Source organism: Echeneis naucrates, chromosome 8 (assembly GCF_900963305.1).
Source record: "Echeneis naucrates chromosome 8, fEcheNa1.1, whole genome shotgun sequence".
NCBI classification, from domain to species: domain Eukaryota; kingdom Metazoa; phylum Chordata; class Actinopteri; order Carangiformes; family Echeneidae; genus Echeneis; species Echeneis naucrates.
Window position 1 is genome coordinate 11269381 of NC_042518.1, and position 23021 is coordinate 11292401.

Sequence of the window (23021 nt, forward strand, 5' to 3'; positions counted from 1 at the left end):
GCGGGAACAGAGAACATGAAAGCCCTCTTCCCAAACTCAGTCATTCTGGGGACAGAGGCAGTTCAAAAGGCCAGCGAGCGCAATCTGTATGACGGATTTGATGTGAAAGTGAGGTCGGTGCAGAGGTATGAGGGAAGTAGTCCAGTCATTGCTGGATAGCTGAAGGTGTACCAGTGGAGAAGTCTACGTGCAGACAAGGACAGCCAGCCTACTTTAGGGTACAGTGTACAATGATGGTTGAATGATTTACAACCAGTGATGAATCTTAAGACACTGTGATTAGTGGCATCCAGCATATGGAATGAGGTAAAACAGGCATTCATGTACAGTACATCACCATAATCTAATAACGTATAAAAGTAGCAGCAACAAGCCTCTTTTTAGACACGAATGAGAAACAGGATTTATTTCTGAAATAGAAGCCCAATCTCACCCTTAGCTTCTTTGCCAAGTTCTCAATATGTGGTTTAAAAGACAATTTGTCATCAAGCATGATGCCTAAGTATTTAAAAGTGGAAACATTCTTGATAACAGTACTTTGAGATGTATATACAGCAGGAAAAGTTAGCTTTGTCTCTGGGTTTGGTAAATGTCATTGTATTGGTTTTATCTGCATGAAGCACCAGTCTCAAAAGCAGAAGTTGGCCTTCAATTTCTTTAAAAGCAGCTTGTAAGTGATTAACGGCAGTCAGCACCGTGTTTCCAAAGCAACATATGACAGTATCGTCTGCGTAAAAATGGACATTTGCATCTTGAACATTTTTTCCCAAATAAATAGTAAACAACAAAGGACCTAATATAGAGCCTTGTGGCAGCCCCTTATGGACATCCAAGGCATCAGAGGAGCAACCATCAACAACCAATAGCAGAATTAGACAGTCCTATATTAGCCAGTCCGTGCATTAATACGTCATGGTCCACCGTATTAAATGCCTTGGAAAAATCTCTAAAAAGAGAAGCACAGTGTTATTTTCTATCCAGGGCCATAACAATATCATTTAATACTTTGGAAGTTGCAGTGACTGTGCTGTGCGATTTTGGAAAACCAGATTGATAACAAGATATATTATCATTAATAATATGATAATGATTTAATTGTCTGCCAGAATTTCCAAAGGTTATTTAAACTTTCTGCTGTAACGGGCCAGATAATAGCTGGATTTAGCCTTCTTAAATAAGGCAGTACATTTATTCCTTAAGCATCCCAAAGTCGTCCAGAGAGCATCGCTATTTGACTTTCTTGCTTTCGCCCCATGATAATTTCTTTTGCGAATTAAATTAGTAAATTCTTCAGAGACCCAGTTTTTTCCCCACTCCTTTCTCTATACCTTTTGTAGGGGGCATGTTTATCAATGATTGACCTAAGCAAGTCAGCAAAATAAGGCCAGGCTAGTTCAACGTGAAGTATTATGGAGACCCTGCTCCAATCAGTGAAATTCAGGTCGTGCCTGTAGGCCTGTTCACTGAAGTGTTTTGTGTCACGTTTTGTGCTGGAACGAGGCTTAACCTTTGGAATTGTAGTATCCCTGACACCTGCAATAACACAGTGATCACTCACATCGTATGGAAATACACTTACAGAGGTATACTTATGAGGATTATTAGTCATGAGCAAATCAATTCAAGTAGATTTTTCTGGACATTTTAGATTTGGACGAGTGAGAGAATCAATTAACTGTGTCAAATTCATTGAATTCCAGTAGGTTTAAAATCCATCAGAGGCTGGTGACTGCCAGTCCCAGTACAGATCACCACAAAGGGCTATCTGGCTGTCAGATAGTTGAGAAAGAATATTAGATAAGGAGGACAGGGTTTCCTTGGCTGCAGAAGGGGGTCTGTAGCAACCAACAACAGTAACATAACAACCCTTGGACAACTCAGTCTGCAAGGCTGATTAGGTATGGACTTCTTTACCAATACTTTAGTGTGGAATTTACATTTAGAATACACAACTACACCTCCACCACGTTCAAAACGATCAGCACGATTTATATTGTAACCACCAATAGAAACGGCATTATGGTTTATAGATTTGTTTAACCCACTCTCAGAAATGACAATGATATCAGCATTGGTTGTGTGCGCCCACACTCTAACAAAGTCTATTTTAGGTAGAAGACTTCGGGCATTTAAATGAATAATACCCAAACCAGATCTTGCAGTCCGTGATCGGATCCGATAATAAAACGTATACGAGGGGGATCTGTGCGCTCAAAGTCACCGCTGTTTAGTGTGTAGCGTGGTGTATGTGGATGGGGGGCAGAGCGGGGGAGAGAGGTACCTGACCGGGAGTGACAGGCAGGCAGGCAGGGAGGAGCAGGTGGAGACGCCAGCAGGACAATCAAAGCAGACCAGTGTGATGATCCATGCAAATTTCTGAAGTTAATCCAGCCAGTAAAGCAACGAGAGTGATGAAGAGCAGGTTCAACAAGAAAAAGCCATAAAAAGGCATAAAAACTATGAGTAACAGACATTAAAATCTCACAGACAGAGTTTCCATTTGTTCCAGTTTGGGCTTTTACCCTGTTTATTTTTGATAGAGTTAGATCCAGCTCAGGATTATTTCTCTCTGGTGGTGTTACGGCCACCGCTCTGCTCACTTGACTGTGTGACAGCTCGCCCCTTTGGTTGTGGCCTTTGTGGTTTCTAAAGGCTAACAAAGCAGACCTCTTTATAGCTTGTGTGTGTTGGATGGTGAAAACTTTATATATTTGGTAAAACCTCGGACGTAGAGGCCAGATTTAGTTTTAGTTATTGACTGTCTGTTTTGTTGACCGTTGTTGATCGTTGGGCTTATTCTGTACTTTAGGTTCAGGGGTGCTGTTTCTGTGTAGTTTGGTTTTTAGCTAGCTGTAGCCAGTCTTTGTTTTCCTTTTACTTTGAAACTAGTCCTAATGGTACTGTTTGGCTCCTGGAGAGTCCTCTTTTGGCTATATTCTGATTTGATTTAAAGCAGCACCCACCAACCTGTTCCTTGGTTTATCTTTTGTTTGCCTGTTAAATAGTTTCCAATTTGAGTTACAAGAAACAACATCATACCCACAAACACCTGGGTTCTTTGTGTTACTTGCCTCTCCCCTGAGAGCCGGGTTGTAACAGGTGGCTTTAACAACACATCAAGGTCCAACACAGTAAGAACTTGAAAAAAAGGTTGATTAATAATTCATATTTATGATGTTTTCTGACTTGTTTTCCATAAATGATCTAGCAGATATTTTCTTCTGCCTTTTTAGTTCTTCAAATGACTTTAATTCAGCTGACTTTTCATCGACTTAATATTGAATTTGTCTTTTGGTTTGCATCTTTATTTGCTTATCTAATTTTTTTAATGAAAACACCTTGGTCTTATTGAGTATTTCACTTTGCAGCTGGTTAACTGTCCATAATTTTAAATTTTTCTAAATGCAAATTGTGGTTTTTGAAGCCACAGAGACACCTGGAACTTTGAGAAGAAATGAACTACTTAGGAAATGAAACCTGAATGAGGATATGCAAAAGATGACCCACTGAGTTCAACAGGAAATTTTTTCTCAATCAAAAAATATATTTTTGTTGATTATTATTTAAAATTGAGAAGATGAAAAGTGGTGGAAAAACATGTCTGTTGAAAGATTATTTTTAAATCCATCAATGCTCATAAATATTTTCCAATAATTTCACTGTAATCTTCTGCAGAGATTCATCATCTGTGAACTCACTATTTTAAAGTGCAGTTGTTCTTTGTAGTGTAGTGATTGTCCTTGAGGACAATTATTTTGAGGTAAATTCAAAAGGTTGGTGAAGTTCAGTAATTTAATTGCGGCTTGAACTTTACCGTTTAAAGACAGATTAAAGAATGATAAAAATATCACTGATTCCAAAATCATAGTTGAACCAATTATAGTGAGGTTGTCATATGAGGACTGAAGGTTTTTGTACAGCTGATCAACCAACTCCAGTCACTGTGAGTCTCTGGCACAATAATAAACAGCAGAGTCTTCAGTCTTCAGACCGTCCATCTGCAGATACAGCTGCTGTTTGCTGTTGTCTCTGGAGATGGTGAACCGGCCCTGGACTGACTGAGAGTAGTAGATCTCACCACTGTCAGATCTTATGATAGCAATCCACTCCAGTCCTTTTCCAGGAGCCTGTCTGATCCAGCCCATCCCGTAGTCACTGAATGTGAATCCAGAGGCTGAACAGGTCAGTCTGTGGGATTCTCCAGGTCTTTTAACTGCTGGTTCAGATTCTGTCAGAGTCTGACCATCAACACCTGTAGAAAGAAAAAGATCATAGAGTCAGCTGTTTGAAGCTGCTACCATTTCAAACTAAGAATCAGAGAAACTCTTGACCTGCCCAGCAGAGAGTTAACAGCAGCAGTCCTGTCCTGTAGTCCATCATGTTAAACTGTGTGTCCACTGTCCTCTGTCTTCCTCTCTGCAGTCAGATAAGTAGAGGTGGAAGACATCTGAGTTTTGCATGGACTCCTCCTCACAGGGAGCAGAGAGGTGGTCTGGACTGGACCATAACCTGGAGAGTATTAATCCCCACTGAGAGAAAAGTGTTTGATGTTGTGACTTGAACATTGTTTCTTTCGACAAAAAACACATTTGTCTCATAACATTCGACATGGTGTTGAAATGAATATCAAAACATTTTCTCTCTTTACTGTAATTGTGTTGATTAATCATGACAACTCACTTTTGATTCCACATCATTTAAAGATTTATTTCTTTCTTACTCTGTAGGAACGTAATTCATTTCTGTAGTTTATTCTCACTAATTAGATCCTTGTGCTGTGAATAACGTTAATTGTTTTTACAGACTTCATACGTTTGTTTTTTTTTTTTTTTTAATTTTCATTCCTGTATGTGTGTGATTTGTTGTTGATTTGTTCATTTGTTTCTATACAATGACATAACAGAAACAAAAATATGTTGTCTGAGGGGTTTTACTTTTAATTATTTGCTCGTCAACAGAAATATTTAATTATTTTAAAACTGACTTATTTTCGTTTGTGGAAATACATGCAATGAAATATTAGTGATTACGATATCAAAATATTCAAATTGAAAATAATGCACCAAATCATACCACCTACATCAAAGCACTTTATATACAGAGCAAGTGCAGACCAAACTCTTTATGGATTTGATAATGAGACCCAACATATCCCTCCAAGAGCAAGCACAGCAAACATTACAGTGTATTATTCACTGTTATGACTGTTTAAGACTGTTTCCCTCTTTACTGTCGCAGTGAGCTGGTGTGAAACCATCAGTGGTCTGAGGGCTCCTCCTCTGGTGGCTTCATGTATCAAGTGTTCAGGCACTGAGGGCTTTTTGTTCAGGTCTACTGATGCTTTGTGTTATTGTGAGTCTCTGGCACAGTAATACACAGCAGAGTCTTCAGGCTGCAGATTCTGTCCTGTTAATGTTACAGAACTTGTAGAAGTGTATGTCTGATACAGGAACTTGTTCTTCAGGGCTTCATTTTGATAAAAGTCTCCTCCTCCCCACCGATGACAAATCCAGTCCATCGGTTTTCCTTCACGCTGTCTGATCCAACCTGTTGCGTAGCTGTTATCAGTCAGAGAATAACCAGAGACCTGACAGGTGATGGTCAAAGACTGTCCAGGCTGAACAACCTTTGAGTCTGGCTGGATGAGATCAATACTGTACACACCTGTGGAAACAGAAATCAGCATTATCTCCATCAGTCATCTGAATGTTGACTGTTTCTAAAGTGTTTATTAGTGTGAATCCACTGAAAGCTCCTCACAGGATCCAGCTGCCAGCAGCTGTATCAGAAGCACAGAGAACATGGTTGATGTTGAAGCTGAACTGATGTGAGCTCTTCTGTCCTCTCACTGACACACAGACACACACTTCACTTCTTTATGAGGAACCTTCATTTGCATGTTGCTGAATATTAAAGTTTCATCTTTGTGAAAACTGATGTAGATCATATATAGAGGAGGAAGTCGTGTGTTTCCTGCAGATAGCTGAAGCTTTTTTGGTCGTACATAAAGCTCATTAAAGATCTCTTCAGATGACGTAGACCAGCTGAGTTCCTATCTATTCAGGTTTCCATTTTTATATCTATGTATTAGAATAAATGAACCAACACAAAGTTTGTTGTTGTTGTATCAAATCTTACATTGGAAACAGTTTTTACATCAAATGTACAAACTTAAAGGTTAAAACTTTTCACTGAGAGGTCTTAAACTCTGATGGTTAAAATATAATTTCATTACAGAGACAGAGGCCAGAAGGTCAAAGGTTAAAATATTATATATAGTTCCTATCAATACTATTGTTGGAGGTTGTTGTTGTTCTAGTGAATCCCATCAGAGTAAAGAATGAATATTAATATTTTTACTTGTGTTTGTAAAACTGTGTTATTTTGTATAAATGATACTTTCTGGATGTTTAATTACACTGAGAATGGTTTCAGCAGAGTGCTGTGTTGATGTTGTGTTCTCTATGATCATTGAAGGTTTTTGTACAGCTGATCAACCAGCTCCAGTCACTGTGAGTCTCTGGCACAATAATAAACAGCAGAGTCTTCAGTCTTCAGACGGTCCATCTGCAGATACAGCTGCTGTTTGCTGTCGTCTCTGGAGATGGTGAACCGGCCCTGGACTGACTGAGAGTAATATTTGCTGCTGCCACCACCATTGCTAATGGCTGCGATCCACTCCAGTCCTTTTCCAGGAGCCTGTCTGACCCAATGCATCCAGTAGCTGCTGAATGTGAATCCAGAGGCTGAACAGGTCAGTCTGTGGGATTCTCCAGGTCTTTTAACTGCTGGTTCAGATTCTGTCAGAGTCTGACCATCAACACCTGTAGAAAGAAAAAGATCATAGAGTCAGCTGTTTGAAGCTGCTACCATTTCAAACTAAGAATCAGAGAAACTCTTGACCTGCCCAGCAGAGAGTTAACAGCAGCAGTCCTGTCCTGTAGTCCATCATGTTAAACTGTGTGTCCACTGTCCTCTGTCTTCCTCTCTGCAGTCAGATAAGTAGAGGTGGAAGACATCTGAGTTTTGCATGGACTCCTCCTCACAGGGAGCAGAGAGGTGGTCTGGACTGGACCATAACCTGGAGAGTATTAATCCCCACTGAGAGAAAAGTGTTTGATGTTGTGACTTGAACATTGTTTCTTTCGACAAAAAACACATTTGTCTCATAACATTCGACATGGTGTTGAAATGAATATCAAAACATTTTCTCTCTTTACTGTAATTGTGTTGATTAATCATGACAACTCACTTTTGATTCCACATCATTTAAAGATTTATTTCTTTCTTACTCTGTAGGAACGTAATTCATTTCTGTAGTTTATTCTCACTAATTAGATCCTTGTGCTGTGAATAACGTTAATTGTTTTTACAGACTTCATACGTTTGTTTTTTTTTTTTTTTTAATTTTCATTCCTGTATGTGTGTGATTTGTTGTTGATTTGTTCATTTGTTTCTATACAATGACATAACAGAAACAAAAATATGTTGTCTGAGGGGTTTTACTTTTAATTATTTGCTCGTCAACAGAAATATTTAATTATTTTAAAACTGACTTATTTTCGTTTGTGGAAATACATGCAATGAAATATTAGTGATTACGATATCAAAATATTCAAATTGAAAATAATGCACCAAATCATACCACCTACATCAAAGCACTTTATATACAGAGCAAGTGCAGACCAAACTCTTTATGGATTTGATAATGAGACCCAACATATCCCTCCAAGAGCAAGCACAGCAAACATTACAGTGTATTATTCACTGTTATGACTGTTTAAGACTGTTTCCCTCTTTACTGTCGCAGTGAGCTGGTGTGAAACCATCAGTGGTCTGAGGGCTCCTCCTCTGGTGGCTTCATGTATCAAGTGTTCAGGCACTGAGGGCTTTTTGTTCAGGTCTACTGATGCTTTGTGTTATTGTGAGTCTCTGGCACAGTAATACACAGCAGAGTCTTCAGGCTGCAGATTCTGTCCTGTTAATGTTACAGAACTTGTAGAAGTGTATGTCTGATACAGGAACTTGTTCTTCAGGGCTTCATTTTGATAAAAGTCTCCTCCTCCCCACCGATGACAAATCCAGTCCATCGGTTTTCCTTCACGCTGTCTGATCCAACCTGTTGCGTAGCTGTTATCAGTCAGAGAATAACCAGAGACCTGACAGGTGATGGTCAAAGACTGTCCAGGCTGAACAACCTTTGAGTCTGGCTGGATGAGATCAATACTGTACACACCTGTGGAAACAGAAATCAGCATTATCTCCATCAGTCATCTGAATGTTGACTGTTTCTAAAGTGTTTATTAGTGTGAATCCACTGAAAGCTCCTCACAGGATCCAGCTGCCAGCAGCTGTATCAGAAGCACAGAGAACATGGTTGATGTTGAAGCTGAACTGATGTGAGCTCTTCTGTCCTCTCACTGACACACAGACACACACTTCACTTCTTTATGAGGAACCTTCATTTGCATGTTGCTGAATATTAAAGTTTCATCTTTGTGAAAACTGATGTAGATCATATATAGAGGAGGAAGTCGTGTGTTTCCTGCAGATAGCTGAAGCTTTTTTGGTCGTACATAAAGCTCATTAAAGATCTCTTCAGATGACGTAGACCAGCTGAGTTCCTATCTATTCAGGTTTCCATTTTTATATCTATGTATTAGAATAAATGAACCAACACAAAGTTTGTTGTTGTTGTATCAAATCTTACATTGGAAACAGTTTTTACATCAAATGTACAAACTTAAAGGTTAAAACTTTTCACTGAGAGGTCTTAAACTCTGATGGTTAAAATATAATTTCATTACAGAGACAGAGGCCAGAAGGTCAAAGGTTAAAATATTATATATAGTTCCTATCAATACTATTGTTGGAGGTTGTTGTTGTTCTAGTGAATCCCATCAGAGTAAAGAATGAATATTAATATTTTTACTTGTGTTTGTAAAACTGTGTTATTTTGTATAAATGATACTTTCTGGATGTTTAATTACACTGAGAATGGTTTCAGCAGAGTGCTGTGTTGATGTTGTGTTCTCTATGATCATTGAAGGTTTTTGTACAGCTGATCAACCAGCTCCAGTCACTGTGAGTCTCTGGCACAATAATAAACAGCAGAGTCTTCAGTCTTCAGACGGTCCATCTGCAGATACAGCTGCTGTTTGCTGTCGTCTCTGGAGATGGTGAACCGGCCCTGGACTGACTGAGAGTAATATTTGCTGCTGCCACCACCATTGCTAATGGCTGCGATCCACTCCAGTCCTTTTCCAGGAGCCTGTCTGACCCAATGCATCCAGTAGCTGCTGAATGTGAATCCAGAGGCTGAACAGGTCAGTCTGTGGGATTCTCCAGGTCTTTTAACTGCTGGTTCAGATTCTGTCAGAGTCTGACCATCAACACCTGTAGAAAGAAAAAGATCATAGAGTCAGCTGTTTGAAGCTGCTACCATTTCAAACTAAGAATCAGAGAAACTCTTGACCTGCCCAGCAGAGAGTTAACAGCAGCAGTCCTGTCCTGTAGTCCATCATGTTAAACTGTGTGTCCACTGTCCTCTGTCTTCCTCTCTGCAGTCAGATAAGTAGAGGTGGAAGACATCTGAGTTTTGCATGGACTCCTCCTCACAGGGAGCAGAGAGGTGGACTGGACTGTGACTCCACTTTGTGTTTTGTTAAATCATTGAGGAGAATTTGGTGATGACAACTTTGAAGTCATTCATTTGACGGTTTTACAAACAATGTGTTTGAATCTTGTCCATGAAAATATCAGTAACTGTTTTCTCCTCAGCAGCTTCTGGTTACATTTCAAAATGACATTTTGTTTAGAGGTCATACAAGTAAAGTCACTTTCATCACATTAAAAACTCTAAATGTTCATTGATTATTCTGACTTTTTAATCAATAAGAAAAATTTATGTAATTGATTAAAGTCATTGTGAGGACGACCAGAAAGAGTAAAGCTGTTGATACTGTCATGAATGATGAATCTGTACATTGATCAAAGAGAAACTGAACTTACATCCAACAACTAAATCAAATTAATAATAATAGAGACATTTTGGAAAATGAAATGCATTGTCATAATTATTATTTGGTAATTGTGAATTACCAAATTCATTTTCCTAAATTTTCATAAATTCATAATTTTTAATTATATAAAATCTATTTCCAACATGTTTACAGGAAAAAGTAATTTTTTGTAACTTCAGATGGTCTCAATGGTCTAATAATATAATTAATATCAGACTTTTTATTCAGTCAGTTCTTCTCAGTGAGCTGGTGTGAAACCATCAGTGGTCTGAGGGCTCCTCCTCTGGTGGCTTCATGTATCAAGTGTTCAGGCACTGAGGGCTTTTTGTTCAGGTCTACTGATGCTTTCTGTTATTGTGAGTCTCTGGCACAGTAATACACAGCAGAGTCTTCAGGCTGCAGATTCTGTCCATTTAGAGTCACTCTGTTGTTGGAAGAGTCTAAGTCGATGCTGAACTTGTTCTTCAGTGAATCTTTGTAGTATGAGCTGCTGCCCACTCTACTTCCAATCCACTCCAGTCCTTTCCCTGCAGGTTGTCTGATCCAAGCTGTCCAGTAGCTGTTAACAGAATAAGAGACCTGACAGGTGATGGTCAGACGTTGACCTGGCTGAACAGTCTCAGAGTCTGGCTGTGTCAACTGTTCACACTTCACACCTGTTAAAGAGGAAGAAAATCATTTTGTTTTTCATCAATTCCAAACACAGAAATGTTGAGTGAGACAAATCCAGAGAGACTCACAGGATCCAGCTGCCAACAGCAGCAGCAGAGCTACAGAAAACATGGTTTATGGTGAAAGTGATGAGCTGTGAACTCCACTGACAGTCTGATGGGAAGTTTTTATAGCTGAGGAACAAGGAAGGTCCCTGAGTTTGCATAGAACCAAACATATCTGGAAGTAGGAGGATGATATCATGAAAGAAGCTTCCACAAATAAAATTATTTTATGTGCAGAATAAAAAAAAAAAAATCCAGTGAATAATGTGATTTTACTTCAGATTGAAATGTAACATTTTCAAATTGTCCATGTTAACTTTTCCATCTGTAAATACGACAGAAATCATTCTGTATCACAAGCTTTGTCATCTGACTGAAGAATAAATCAATGATGAGCTCGTGTAAGTTGGAAAACTTGTAAGTCACTAAAAATTATTTCCAAAAACTTGAATGTAAATGATGATTTAATGGTGATGATGTGCACTCACGGAAACAAAAGGAACAAATGTGATGTGTTTTTCAGTCCAGGGCTGAAGTGTCAGTCAGCTGGGATCAATAACAACCGCAGATATCAGTGTTTCCTTTTAGGTCCAAAAGACACAGAAAATTGTCACTGCCTGACCTCTAGTGGTTTGAAAACACAAACTCCAACATCATTATGAACTGAGCCATGAATAACTTTTAATGTGACATCATTTCCAGGCATAACTTTGTATTTCCAGATAATAATCAAAATACTGACACTTTAAATAAGCATGATAGGTTTTATTGATTGCTTTTTTATGATTATTTCGTTTATATTAGTAAAATAAATATATTTTTATTTTATTTTTACTTGGAGATGCCAGCTGTGATTGGCTCCAGCAGCCACCACACCCTGATGGAGAAGGGGTTGAAAACTGTCGTAGGAACACTGTTCAGGCTGCAGGAACGTGTCGGCCTGTGAACGTCCCCCCACAGAACTGGGTCAGCTCCTCGGTCACATGTTGGTTCCTGAAGTCTGTTTTGCCCCAAAGCCCCTTTATGGCACGGTCTGAAGCAGCTGCTGTTTTGTCTTTGGCTTGTTGTATTTTAACTTTGATAGCACTGAACTGTTTTAGATTGAACCAACTGCTTTGTTTTCTTGACATCAACTGTGTCCTTTGGTAGCATTTATTCCATATTGTTTATTCTCTTTAGTGCAGATATCAGCTCAGCCCGACCACGGTGGTATCATCTGCAAACTTGATGATGCTGTTTGAGAGATGGGTCGGGGAGCAGTCATGTGTGTAAAGATGAAAAACAGGAGGGGGCTCAATACACATCCTTGAGGGGAGCTGGTGCTGAGTGTGATGGTGGAGGAGAGGTTGGGGCCAAGTTTCACGGACTGTGGGCGGTCTGTGATGAAGTCCTTGATCTACAGGCAGATGGGGCATCGGGGTGATGTGATTGAATGCTGAGCTGAAGTCCAAGAAGAGCTCCCCAGGTGCTCCAGGTGGCTCAGCGCAGTGTGGAGCGCTATGGTGATAGCATCCTCTGTGTAGGCAAACTGGTGGGGGTCCAGAGTGGGAGGCAGACAGGCCCTGATGTGTTGAGAGATCAGTCTTTCAAAGCACTTCATGACCACAGGTGTAAGTGCAACTGTAGTCATTGATGCTCTCCACTGCTGACTTCTTGGGGACGGGGATGATGGTGGAGGCTTTGAGGCAGGGTGGGATGAAAGCCTGCGACAGGGACAGGTTGAAGATGCTGTTGAAAACTCCAGCCAGTTGGTCGACACACGCTCTGAGTACCTTACCAGGTACGCCATCGCCATCCTTCTTGTCTCCCACAGCCTTCCTTGGTTGCTGTGCAGAGCAGACTCCACCTTCTTATTGAGGACATGTAACCCATTTCTACCATCCATTTATTGTCTTGGAGTGTTCTGTTTATTTTGCCTTATGCCTATTTTCCTGAAATTTTAGATTCTTATATTGTAATAAAGCTGACATATTTGCTCCAGGGAATGCAAAACACCTTTATTCGTGGCAGAGACATCCACCTTGGGCTAGAGAGAGGGGGCCAGCACAGCAGCCACACACACACTTCGGCACTACAATGACCAGATGGAGTATTTGGGTGTTTTTCATACAAGTGGCTCATATATGCACCTGTAACCTCGGCCATGAAATTTCAATGCTCATTGTAGTTTCTCTGTTCTGGAGCTCTTTGGATGACTTTATCTTCTGTTTATCAAGAGAACAACAGGCCTAACCTTTAGTTGTGTAGCTGGTCATATTTTTAACTCCATCTTATGGACATCATGAATAAGTCAGTCTTTTGTTTGGAAAATGAAAGCTTTTTTTTTTTTTTTAATGATCTGTCACTTCAGAACATGAAATAAGGGAGGGAAGTTTTGTACAGCTGATCAACCAGCTCCAGTCACTGTGAGTCTCTGGCACAGTAATAAACAGCTCTGCTGAGAATGACATCTGGAAATTGCAAAATGACATTGAAATTAATCAACTAATTTGTGAGAGTCTGCTTCAACACACACAAAAATCATCAAGTCCAAGTACAGATCAACAATGACTGATGACCACCTTTTAACCAGCTGCTATAGTCCTGACTACAGAAACTAGCTTCCTCCTCCCAGTGCCTGGTCTCCCACTAAGGTAGGAAGTGGTTTCTTTTTTCCAAACTGTGAGATCTACCAGTTTGGTATCTGGTTTATTTTTCTGTTTGGTTCATATTAAGGTCAGTTACAGCTATGGCTCCCAATGCAGACTGCCAATTGTATGTGTGTGTGTGTGTGTGTGTGACAGAGAGAGAAGCAGAGAAAGTGGGTTTGTGTTACAGCGGCCTATGCAGACTGGTTTGTGTGTGTTTGTTTGAGAGAGGAGGGAGGGTTTGTGATGTGATGATGTCAAATGGTTATGGGACAGTGTTGTGAGGTTAGTTACTGCAGGCTGGAAACGATGTGTGGGGGTTTGTCATGTTGAAACTGGACTGGTAGATCTCTGGAGGCTGGCTACTTGAAAAGTTGATCTTGGGCCAAAAAAGGTTGGGCACCCCGCAGTAGAGGAAGCATCCCTCCACAGAGGAGGAGGCCTCAGACATCTTTATTTACTCATCTCATTTAGTTAATGAAAACACCATCATCTTATTGACAATTTGACTTTGCAGTTGCTTGACAGTCTTTTTTTCGACAGACATTTTTCGAAATGCAAATTATGTTTTTTGAAGCCAAAGAGACACCTGGAGCTTTGACAAGAAATGAGCTACTTAGGAAATGAAACCTGTACAAGGATATGCAAAAGATGAACCACTGAGTTCAACAGGAAAAAAATTCTCAATCAAAATTTTTTTTATCTAATAGTGAAAAGTTGTAGAAAAATGTGTCTGTTCAGAAAGATGGTTTTTATATTCATCAATGCTCAGAAATCATTTCCAAAAGTTTCAATTTAGTCTTCTGAAGAGATTCGTCATCTGTGAACTCACCATTTTAAAGTGCAGTTGTTCTTTGTAGTCTAGTGATTGTGCTTGAGGACAATTATTTTGAGGTAAATTCAAAAGGTTGGTGAAGTTCAATGACTCAAAACAAAATCTGAGGCTGGAAAAAATGATTAAAATATCACTGATTCCCAAATCATAGTTGAACCAATTATAGTGAGGTTGTCATATGAGGACTGAAGGTTTTTGTACAGCTGATCAACCAGCTCCAGTCACTGTGAGTCTCTGGCACAACAATAAACAGCAGAGTCTTCAGTCTTCAGACCGTCCATCTGCAGATACAGCTGCTGTTTGCTGTCGTCTCTGGAGATGGTGAACCGGCCCTGGACTGACTGAGAGTAAAATTTGGTGCTGCCACCAGCGTAAATAAATGCAATCCACTCCAGTCCTTTTCCAGGAGCCTGTCTGATCCAGCCCATTGCATAGCTGCTGAATGTGAATCCAGAGGCTGAACAGGTCAGTCTGTGGGATTCTCCAGGTCTTTTAACTGCTGGTTCAGATTCTGTCAGAGTCTGACCATCAACACCTGTAGAAAGAAAAAGATCATAGAGTCAGCTGTTTGAAGCTGCTACCATTTCAAACTAAGAATCAGAGAAACTCTTGACCTGCCCAGCAGAGAGTTAACAGCAGCAGTCCTGTCCTGTAGTCCATCATGTTAAACTGTGTGTCCACTGTCCTCTGTCTTCCTCTCTGCAGTCAGATAAGTAGAGGTGGAAGACATCTGAGTTTTGCATGGACTCCTCCTCACAGGGAGCAGAGAGGTGGACTGGACTGTGACTCCACTTTGTGTTTTGTTAAATCATTGAGGAGAATTTGGTGATGACAACTTTGAAGTCATTCATTTGACGGTTTCACAAACAATGTGTTTGAATCTTGTCCATGAAAATATCAGTCACAGTGTTTTCTCCTCAGCACCTTCTGGTTACATTGTAAAATGACTTTTTGTTTATAGTTAATACAAGTCAAGTCACTTTCATCATACTGAATATGTCATTGATTAATATCATCGTGAAGATGACCAGAAAGAACTAAAGCTGTTGATACTGTCATGAATGATGAATCTGTACATTGATCACAGAGAAACTGAACTTACATCCAACAACTCAATCAAATCAATAATGATATAGACCTTTTGCAAAATGAAATGCATTGTCAATATTATTATCTGGTAAGTATGACAACTGATATTTCCATTTTTTTATTATACATTTTTAAATTATTTAATTGAGAATATTTTTCCAGCATCATTACAGGAGAAAGTAAATACTTGTATCTTCTATTAAAGACTGTGTGATTCATATTAACTTTGAGATCTCATCTGAAATGGATTTCATAAAGAAAAAGTCTTCACACACACACACACACACACTAACACACACACTACAGTAAAAATACAAGAGAAGACCGAGTTAAATCTTTTATTTCCACTCATTATGTCATATCTTTATTTATCTGCCACTTGGAGGATTAATGAATGTGCAGAGAGACCTGACAGATTTTACCAACATGGACATCAGTGCATACAGAGCTAAACAGAGTGATTGTTAATATTATTATTGATTTCATTATTGTTTAATTGTTTGATTTGTGATGACATGAATCCAAAACGCAAAAAAGGCAAAAGTTCGTTTGAACCTTTTTTGTCCATATTTTGACCATATTTTTGTCGGTGAATTTGTAAATGTAAGTCTAATATGAAACTAGTGTTAGAAAGTTGATGAGATTGAAGAGGATTGGGATTTTTATTTCAATATTGAAAAAAAAAAAAAAAACTCAAAAAATTCAGCACAGTAATGAATCCAATACAGAAAGAAGTGAATGTTCTCAGTGATGATAAATTGAGGAAGTAGTTTTTGTATGACTCTTCTATCAGCGTCTCTCACTGTGTCTCTGGCACAGTAATACACTGCTGTGTCCTCTGTTTTCAGGCTGCTCATCTGCAGATACACCTGGTCCATGCTGTTGTCTCTGGAAATGGTGAAGCGGTCCCTGACAGATGTGGAATAATATTTGTTTTTGCCACTTGGAGCAGAAATAGATGCCACCCACTCCAGTCCTTTTCCTTCAGCCTGTCTGATCCAGCTGATAGCAGCATCGCCATCTGATATTCCTGCATATGTACAGGTGAGTTTGTGGGATTCTCCAGGCAGCTTTACCACTGATGGGGACTCAGTCAGAGTCTGACTCCAGACACCTGAAGAGAAAAACTGTTTGATTAGAACAGACAAACACAAACCTAGATAATAGAAAAAATATACTATAGAGGAGGGAACTTCACCAAGAACGGCTGAGAGCAGCAGGAATGTTACACATGTTGTTAAAGTCATCATGTTGCATGTGTTGTCAGCACTTTGGTTTGCTTTCTGTTTGCAGTGAAATAAATATAGACGGAGGAGATGAAGATTTGCATCGACTCCTCCTCACAGAATAGTTATCAAGTGAATAGATTTAATAGAACTCAATATTTCTCTTGGTTATCTTAAAATATGAATTTCAGCTTCTTTTATGTCTTTCTTTATTTGCTTCATTTATTTGATTTACATGATTTTTCATTTGATGTTTGAACAAGTCACAACCTAAACAGAACAGGGCAGATCCACTAGTTGGTGCGTTGTGCCAAGATTGTTGAAAGCAAACACAATAAGGGACTTTTGTTTTATAGCTTGAATGAATTAACTGGATTAGACACATTTTAATTGTGATGAGTATTGAGGAGAGTTGAGATTGAATCCATCTTCCAAATTTTCATCCACATGGCTCGCATGTTGAGAAAGTACGGATACCATCACAGAAACCTGCAAAATGGATAAAAATGCTGATTACAAGTAGGTATGTATGTGACTCCTCACTGCATTAACATTCATGTGTTCTCTGTCCGTGTCCTTGTCTACCCTCTATAAGGAGGCATTTTATTTTTTTATATCAAAGTGTTACTCACTGATGAGGATCTTTATTCCATCCATCTTCAGATGTGGTTTGATGCTTTCCACATGTCTTAGCTACTCATTTTACAATTATTGCTGCTGTGTCCTTATAATGTAACTCTTTCCCAGGATCAATGAGTCTACACTGCACTACACATCTATACGTGTGTGTGTATAACTCTTCTGAATCTGATATTGTCTATTTTGAAAGTGGTGAATTGTTTTTTTATTCATTCAATCATCTTTCATTTCTGGGGATGTTTAAAATTATCCCTTTACTGTCACAGTGAGCTGGTGTGAAACCATCAGTGGTCTGAGGGCTCCTCCTCTGGTGATCAAGTGTTCAGGCACTGAGGGCTTCAGACTGACAGTCTGATGGGAAGTTTTTATAGCTGAGGAACAAGGAAGGTCCCTGAGTTTGCATAGAACCAAACATATCTGGAAGTAGGAGGATGATATCATGAAAGAAGCTTCCACAAATAAAATTATTTTATGTGTAGAATAAAAGAAGCTTTGTCATCTGACTGAAGAATAAATCAATGATGAGCTTGAGTAAGTTGGAAAAACCAAAAACTTGAATGTAAATTCCTTTACCACACACTTTGGGTCTTTCACAACAAAGTCTGACAATTAGTCAAACATTTTTGAAGTTATTGTCAGTTTTCAAAGATCAGTTAGTTTAATGAATGTGATGAGCAATTATTAAAAAAAAAAAAAGCTTTAACTGCCTTCTGAAGGTTTCAAGTGGACCAACAATGTGTGGTTGACTTGAAGAAAATTTATTTACAATAATGAGTAATATTTTACTCACGGTCACATTAATTTTATTCGTGTGTGGATGTGTGTATAATTATGTGCAAAGTGATATTTTTCTGAACATTTTCTCCACAGAGAGCTTTCACAATGTTTTTTACAAATTAAAATGAAAGCATGCAACTTTTTCATGATCTGTCACTTCAGAACATGAAATAAGGGAGGAAGGTTTTTGTACAGCTGATCAACCAGCTCCAGTCACTGTGAGTCTCTGGCACAATAATAAACAGCAGAGTCTTCAGTCTTCAGACCGTCCATCTGCAGATACAGCTGCTGTTTGCTGTTGTCTCTGGAGATGGTGAACCGGCCCTGGACTGACTGAGAGTAATATTTGCTGCTGCCACCACCATTGCTAATCCAGGCAATCCACTCCAGTCCTTTTCCAGGAGCCTGTCTGATCCAGGCCATGTAGAGGCTGCTGAATGTGAATCCAGAGGCTGAACAGGTCAGTCTGTGGGATTCTCCAGGTCTTTTAACTGCTGGTTCAGATTCTGTCAGAGTCTGACCATCAACACCTGTAGAAAGAAAAAGATCATAGAGTCAGCTGTTTGAAGCTGCTACCATTTCAAACTAAGAATCAGAGAAACTCTTGACCTGCCCAGCAGAGAGTTAACAGCAGCAGTCCTGTCCTGTAGTCCATCATGTTAAACTGTGTGTCCACTGTCCTCTGTCTTCCTCTCTGCAGTCAGATAAGTAGAGGTGGAAGACATCTGAGTTTTGCATGGACTCCTCCTCACAGGGAGCAGAGAGGTGGACTGGACTGTGACTCCACTTTGTGTTTTGTTAAATCATTGAGGAGAATTTGGTGATGACAACTTTGAAGTCATTCATTTGACGGTTTCACAAACAATGTGTTTGAATCTTGTCCATGAAAATATCAGTCACAGTGTTTTCTCCTCTGCACCTTCTGGTTACATTGTAAAATGACATTTTGTTTATAATTAATACAAGTCAAGTCACTTGATTGATGATATTAGAAACTTTAGCAGTTTATTGATTGATTGTTTTTGATGAAGAAGAAAATCCTTTGAGGACGACCAGAAAGAACTAAAGCTGTTGATATTGTCATGAATGATGAATCTGTACGTTGATCACAGAGAAAGTGAACTTACATCCAACAACTCAATTAAAACAATAATAATATTGACCTTTTGGAAAATGAAATTCATTGTCCTTATGATTTGATGATTACAACATTTGATCATGATATTTAAATTTTTAATGACTGAAAATCCTTCTAATTCCCGTCCCTTCTGCTTGTGACTTTATTCTATTAAAGACTTTGTGATTCAAAATAAGTTTGAGATTTCATCTGAAATAGATTTAATAAAAAAAAAAAAGTATACATGCACACACCCTGAAAAAAATATTGTTTTCGTGCTAAATATACTAAATAATGATTCTTCTATAATCTAATATTATTTTTAATTAATAACAAAATTCAGATGATCAGCTCATATTTTGTATAAATGACTTTCTATTCAGTCAGTTCTTCTCAGTGAGCTGGTGTGAAACCATCAGTGGTCTGAGGGCTCCTCCTCTGGTGGCTTCATGTATCAAGTGTTCAGGCACTGAGGGCTTTTTGTTCAGGTCTACTGATGCTTTGTGTTATTGTGAGTCTCTGGCACAGTAATACACAGCAGAGTCTTCAGGCTGCAGATTCTGTCCATTTAGAGTCACTCTGTTGTTGGAAGAGTCGAAGTGGATGCTGAACTTGTTCTTCAGTGAATCTTTGTAGGCTGAGCCTCCAGTATATTTGCTTCCAATCCACTCCATTTCTTTCCCTGCAGGTTGTCTGATCCAAGCTGTCCAGTAGTCACTAACAGAATAAGAGACCTGACAGGTGATGGTCAGACGTTGACCTGGCTGAACAGTCTCAGAGTCTGGCTGTGTCAACTGTTCACACTTCACACCTGTTAAAGAGGAAGAAAATCATTTTGTTTTTCATGAATTCCAAACACAGAAATGTTGAGGGAGACAAATCCAGAGAGACTCACAGGATCCAGCTGCCAACATTCAGTTCTGTAAAAAGTCTAATTTGCCGCAGGTGGTTTGTATGTTTAGATGAAAATATGGTTTCATTGTCTGCAAAACATTTTCCTCCAAAAAGAAACATCTGGAAAAATGGAAGTGAGACTTTATCTTGTCTTATCTAAGAAGGATTGTCAGTTCTGTTCAGTTCAGTGTTCAAATGGGAGACAAAGTTCAGAAGGAAACTTTATCTTCCACTCTCAAGATTTGATTAACTTTTGATTTCACAGCAATTACAAATATTATTCTTTCTTTATCCCAATTTAACCTGCAGCAGCAATGTGGCTCCTGCTGGAATCACCTTGTAGATCTGTGTGTGTATGTTGAACTCAGAAGGAGATTTTTTTGTCCATTTGGCAGATTTTGAAATGTCTGTCAGTGTCAGCCAGACAGCGTCACTACTCCAAGAGATGACATATTAAAACACTTGAAGGGTTGAGTTGAAATAAAAATGGGATAGTTGAAAGATGAGTGTGATCTGGTCAAGAGCATTAAAAATCAGAATTCATACAGATTTTACAACAAAGGAGAAGCAAACTAAGTCAACATTGAATGACCTTCTGTGTTAAAAGAAAATATCAAAACAAAAATGTGATCAGGAGATCAGGTTTTTGTACAGCTGATCAACCAGCTCCAGTCACTGTGAGTCTCTGGCACAATAATAAACAGCAGAGTCTTCAGTCTTCAGACCGTCCATCTGCAGATACAGCTGCTGTTTGCTGTTGTCTCTGGAGATGGTGAACCGGCCCTGGACTGACTGAGAGTAATATATGTAGCTGCTGCCATCATAGCTAATGGTTGCAACCCACTCCAGTCCTTTTCCAGGAGCCTGTCTGATCCAGCCCATCCAGTAGTCACTGAATGTGAATCCAGAGGCTGAACAGGTCAGTCTGTGGGATTCTCCAGGTCTTTTAACTGCTGGTTCAGATTCTGTCAGAGTCTGACCATCAACACCTGTAGAAAGAAAAAGATCATAGAGTCAGCTGTTTGAAGCTGCTACCATTTCAAACTAAGAATCAGAGAAACTCTTGACCTGCCCAGCAGAGAGTTAACAGCAGCAGTCCTGTCCTGTAGTCCATCATGTTAAACTGTGTGTCCACTGTCCTCTGTCTTCCTCTCTGCAGTCAGATAAGTAGAGGTGGAAGACATCTGAGTTTTGCATGGACTCCTCCTCACAGGGAGCAGAGAGGTGGACTGGACTGGACCATAACCTGGAGAGTATTAATCCCCACTGAGAGAAAAGACTTCAGATGCTGGATCTTGTGACTTGAATCTTGTTTCTTTCGAGAAAAAAGGTATTTGTCTCATAAAATTTGACATGGTGTTGAAATTAATATCAAAACATTTTCTCTCTTTATTGTAATTGTGTTGATTAATCATGACTTGACTTACTTTTGATTCGGCATGATTTAAAGATTTATATCTTAGTTTGTGGGAAAATAATTTATTTCTATAGTTTATTCTCTGTAATTACGTCCTTGTGCTGTTAATAACATTAATTGTTTTTACAGACTTCATATTTTTTTTATTCTTTTTGTATCTGCATGAGTGTGCGGTTTGCTATTGATTTGTTTATTTGTTTCGATACAATAACATAACAGAAATAAATATATTTTGTTTGAGTGGTTCTATTTTTAACTATTTCATCCTCAACAGAAATATTTAATTATTTCAAAACTATAACAGTTTGACCTGACTGGTGGTTGGTTTGTGGAAATACATGCAATGAAATATTAGTGATAATGATATCAAAGTATTCAAATTGAATCAAATTGAATATATTGCACCAAATCATACCAGCTACATCAAAGGACTTTACATTCAGAGCACGTCCAGACCAAACTCTTTATGGATTTGTTTAAGAGACCCAACATATCCCTCCAAGAGCAAGCACAGCAAACATTACAGTGTATTATTCACTGTTAGGACTGTTTAAGACTGTTTCCCTCTTTACTGTCACAGTGAGCTGGTGTGAAACCATCAGTGGTCTGAGGGCTCCTCCTCTGGTGGCTTCATGTATCAAGTGTTCAGGCACTGAGGGCTTTTTGTTCAGGTCTACTGATGCTTTGTGTTATTGTGAGTCTCTGGCACAGTAATACACAGCAGAGTCTTCAGGCTGCAGATTCTGTCCTGTTAATGTTACAGAACTTGTAGAAGTGTATGTGTGATACAGGAACTTGTTCTTCAGGGCTTCATTTTGATAAAAGCCTCCTCCTCCCCACCGATGACAAATCCAGTCCATCGGCTTTCCTTCACGCTGTCTGATCCAACCTGTTCCGTAGCTGTTATCAGTCAGAGAATAACCAGAGACCTGACAGGTGATGGTCAAAGACTGTCCAGGCTGAACAACCTTTGAGTCTGGCTGGATGAGATCAATACTGTACACACCTGTGGAAACAGAAATCAGCATTATCTCCATCAGTCATCTGAATGTTGACTGTTTCTAAAGTGTTTATTAGTGTGAATCCACTGAAAGCTCCTCACAGGATCCAGCTGCCAGCAGCTGTATCAGAAGCACAGAGAACATGGTTGATGTTGAAGCTGAACTGATGTGAGCTCTTCTGTCCTCTCACTGACACACAGACACACACTTCACTTCTTTATGAGGAACCTTCATTTGCATGTTGCTGAATATTAAAGTTTCTTCTTTGTGAAAACTGATGTAGATCATATATAGAGGAGGAAGTCGTGTGTTTCCTGAAGCTTTTTTGGTCGTACATAAAGCTCATTAAAGATCTCTTCAGATGACGTAGACCAGCTGAGTTCTTAGTTATTCAGGTTTCCATTTTTAGATCTATTTCTGAGAATAAATGAACCAACACAAAGTTTGTTGTTGTTGTATCAAATCTTACATTGGAAACAGATTTTACATCAAATGTACAAACTTAAAGCTTAAAACTTTTCACTGAGAGGTCTCAAACTCTGATGGTTAAAATATCATTTCATTACAGAGACAGAGGCCAGAAGGTCAAAGGTTAAAATATAAAATATAGTTCAATTCAATACTATTGTTGGAGGTTGTTTTTGTTCTCGTGAATCCCATC

At 39.1% G+C, this 23021-nt stretch overlaps 10 gene segments (V, D, J or C); all 10 read right to left on the minus strand.

Moving 5' to 3' along the window:
- Positions 1–3774: 3774 nt before the first annotated feature.
- LOC115048014 (immunoglobulin heavy variable 3-30-like) lies at positions 3775–4383 on the minus strand. The segment is given in 2 exon segments: positions 3775–4252; positions 4332–4383. Coding segments are annotated over 2 exon segments (363 nt in total).
- An 841-nt stretch (positions 4384–5224) lies between these two features.
- On the minus strand, positions 5225–5841 carry LOC115048024 (Ig heavy chain V region MC101-like). The segment is given in 2 exon segments: positions 5225–5664; positions 5761–5841. Coding segments are annotated over 2 exon segments (360 nt in total).
- A 666-nt stretch (positions 5842–6507) lies between these two features.
- Positions 6508–6952, minus strand: LOC115048006 (Ig heavy chain V region 6.96-like). The segment is given in 2 exon segments: positions 6508–6824; positions 6904–6952. Coding segments are annotated over 2 exon segments (366 nt in total).
- Positions 6953–7796: 844 nt separating this feature from the next.
- Positions 7797–8413, minus strand: LOC115048025 (Ig heavy chain V region MC101-like). The segment is given in 2 exon segments: positions 7797–8236; positions 8333–8413. Coding segments are annotated over 2 exon segments (360 nt in total).
- Positions 8414–9079: 666 nt separating this feature from the next.
- Positions 9080–9524, minus strand: LOC115048004 (Ig heavy chain V region 6.96-like). The segment is given in 2 exon segments: positions 9080–9396; positions 9476–9524. Coding segments are annotated over 2 exon segments (366 nt in total).
- Positions 9525–10356: 832 nt separating this feature from the next.
- LOC115048034 (immunoglobulin heavy variable 3-7-like) lies at positions 10357–10834 on the minus strand. The segment is given in 2 exon segments: positions 10357–10678; positions 10763–10834. Coding segments are annotated over 2 exon segments (348 nt in total).
- Positions 10835–12134: 1300 nt separating this feature from the next.
- LOC115047248 (immunoglobulin heavy variable 3-30-3-like) lies at positions 12135–14863 on the minus strand. The segment is given in 4 exon segments: positions 12135–12300; positions 12389–12564; positions 14434–14735; positions 14815–14863. Coding segments are annotated over 4 exon segments (693 nt in total).
- Positions 14864–18129: 3266 nt separating this feature from the next.
- On the minus strand, positions 18130–18592 carry LOC115048003 (Ig heavy chain V region 914-like). The segment is given in 2 exon segments: positions 18130–18461; positions 18541–18592. Coding segments are annotated over 2 exon segments (366 nt in total).
- Positions 18593–19443: 851 nt separating this feature from the next.
- LOC115048052 (Ig heavy chain V region 5A-like) lies at positions 19444–19962 on the minus strand. The segment is given in 2 exon segments: positions 19444–19859; positions 19944–19962. Coding segments are annotated over 2 exon segments (324 nt in total).
- A 1951-nt stretch (positions 19963–21913) lies between these two features.
- LOC115048022 (Ig heavy chain V region MC101-like) lies at positions 21914–22542 on the minus strand. The segment is given in 2 exon segments: positions 21914–22365; positions 22462–22542. Coding segments are annotated over 2 exon segments (360 nt in total).
- Positions 22543–23021: the final 479 nt, after the last annotated feature.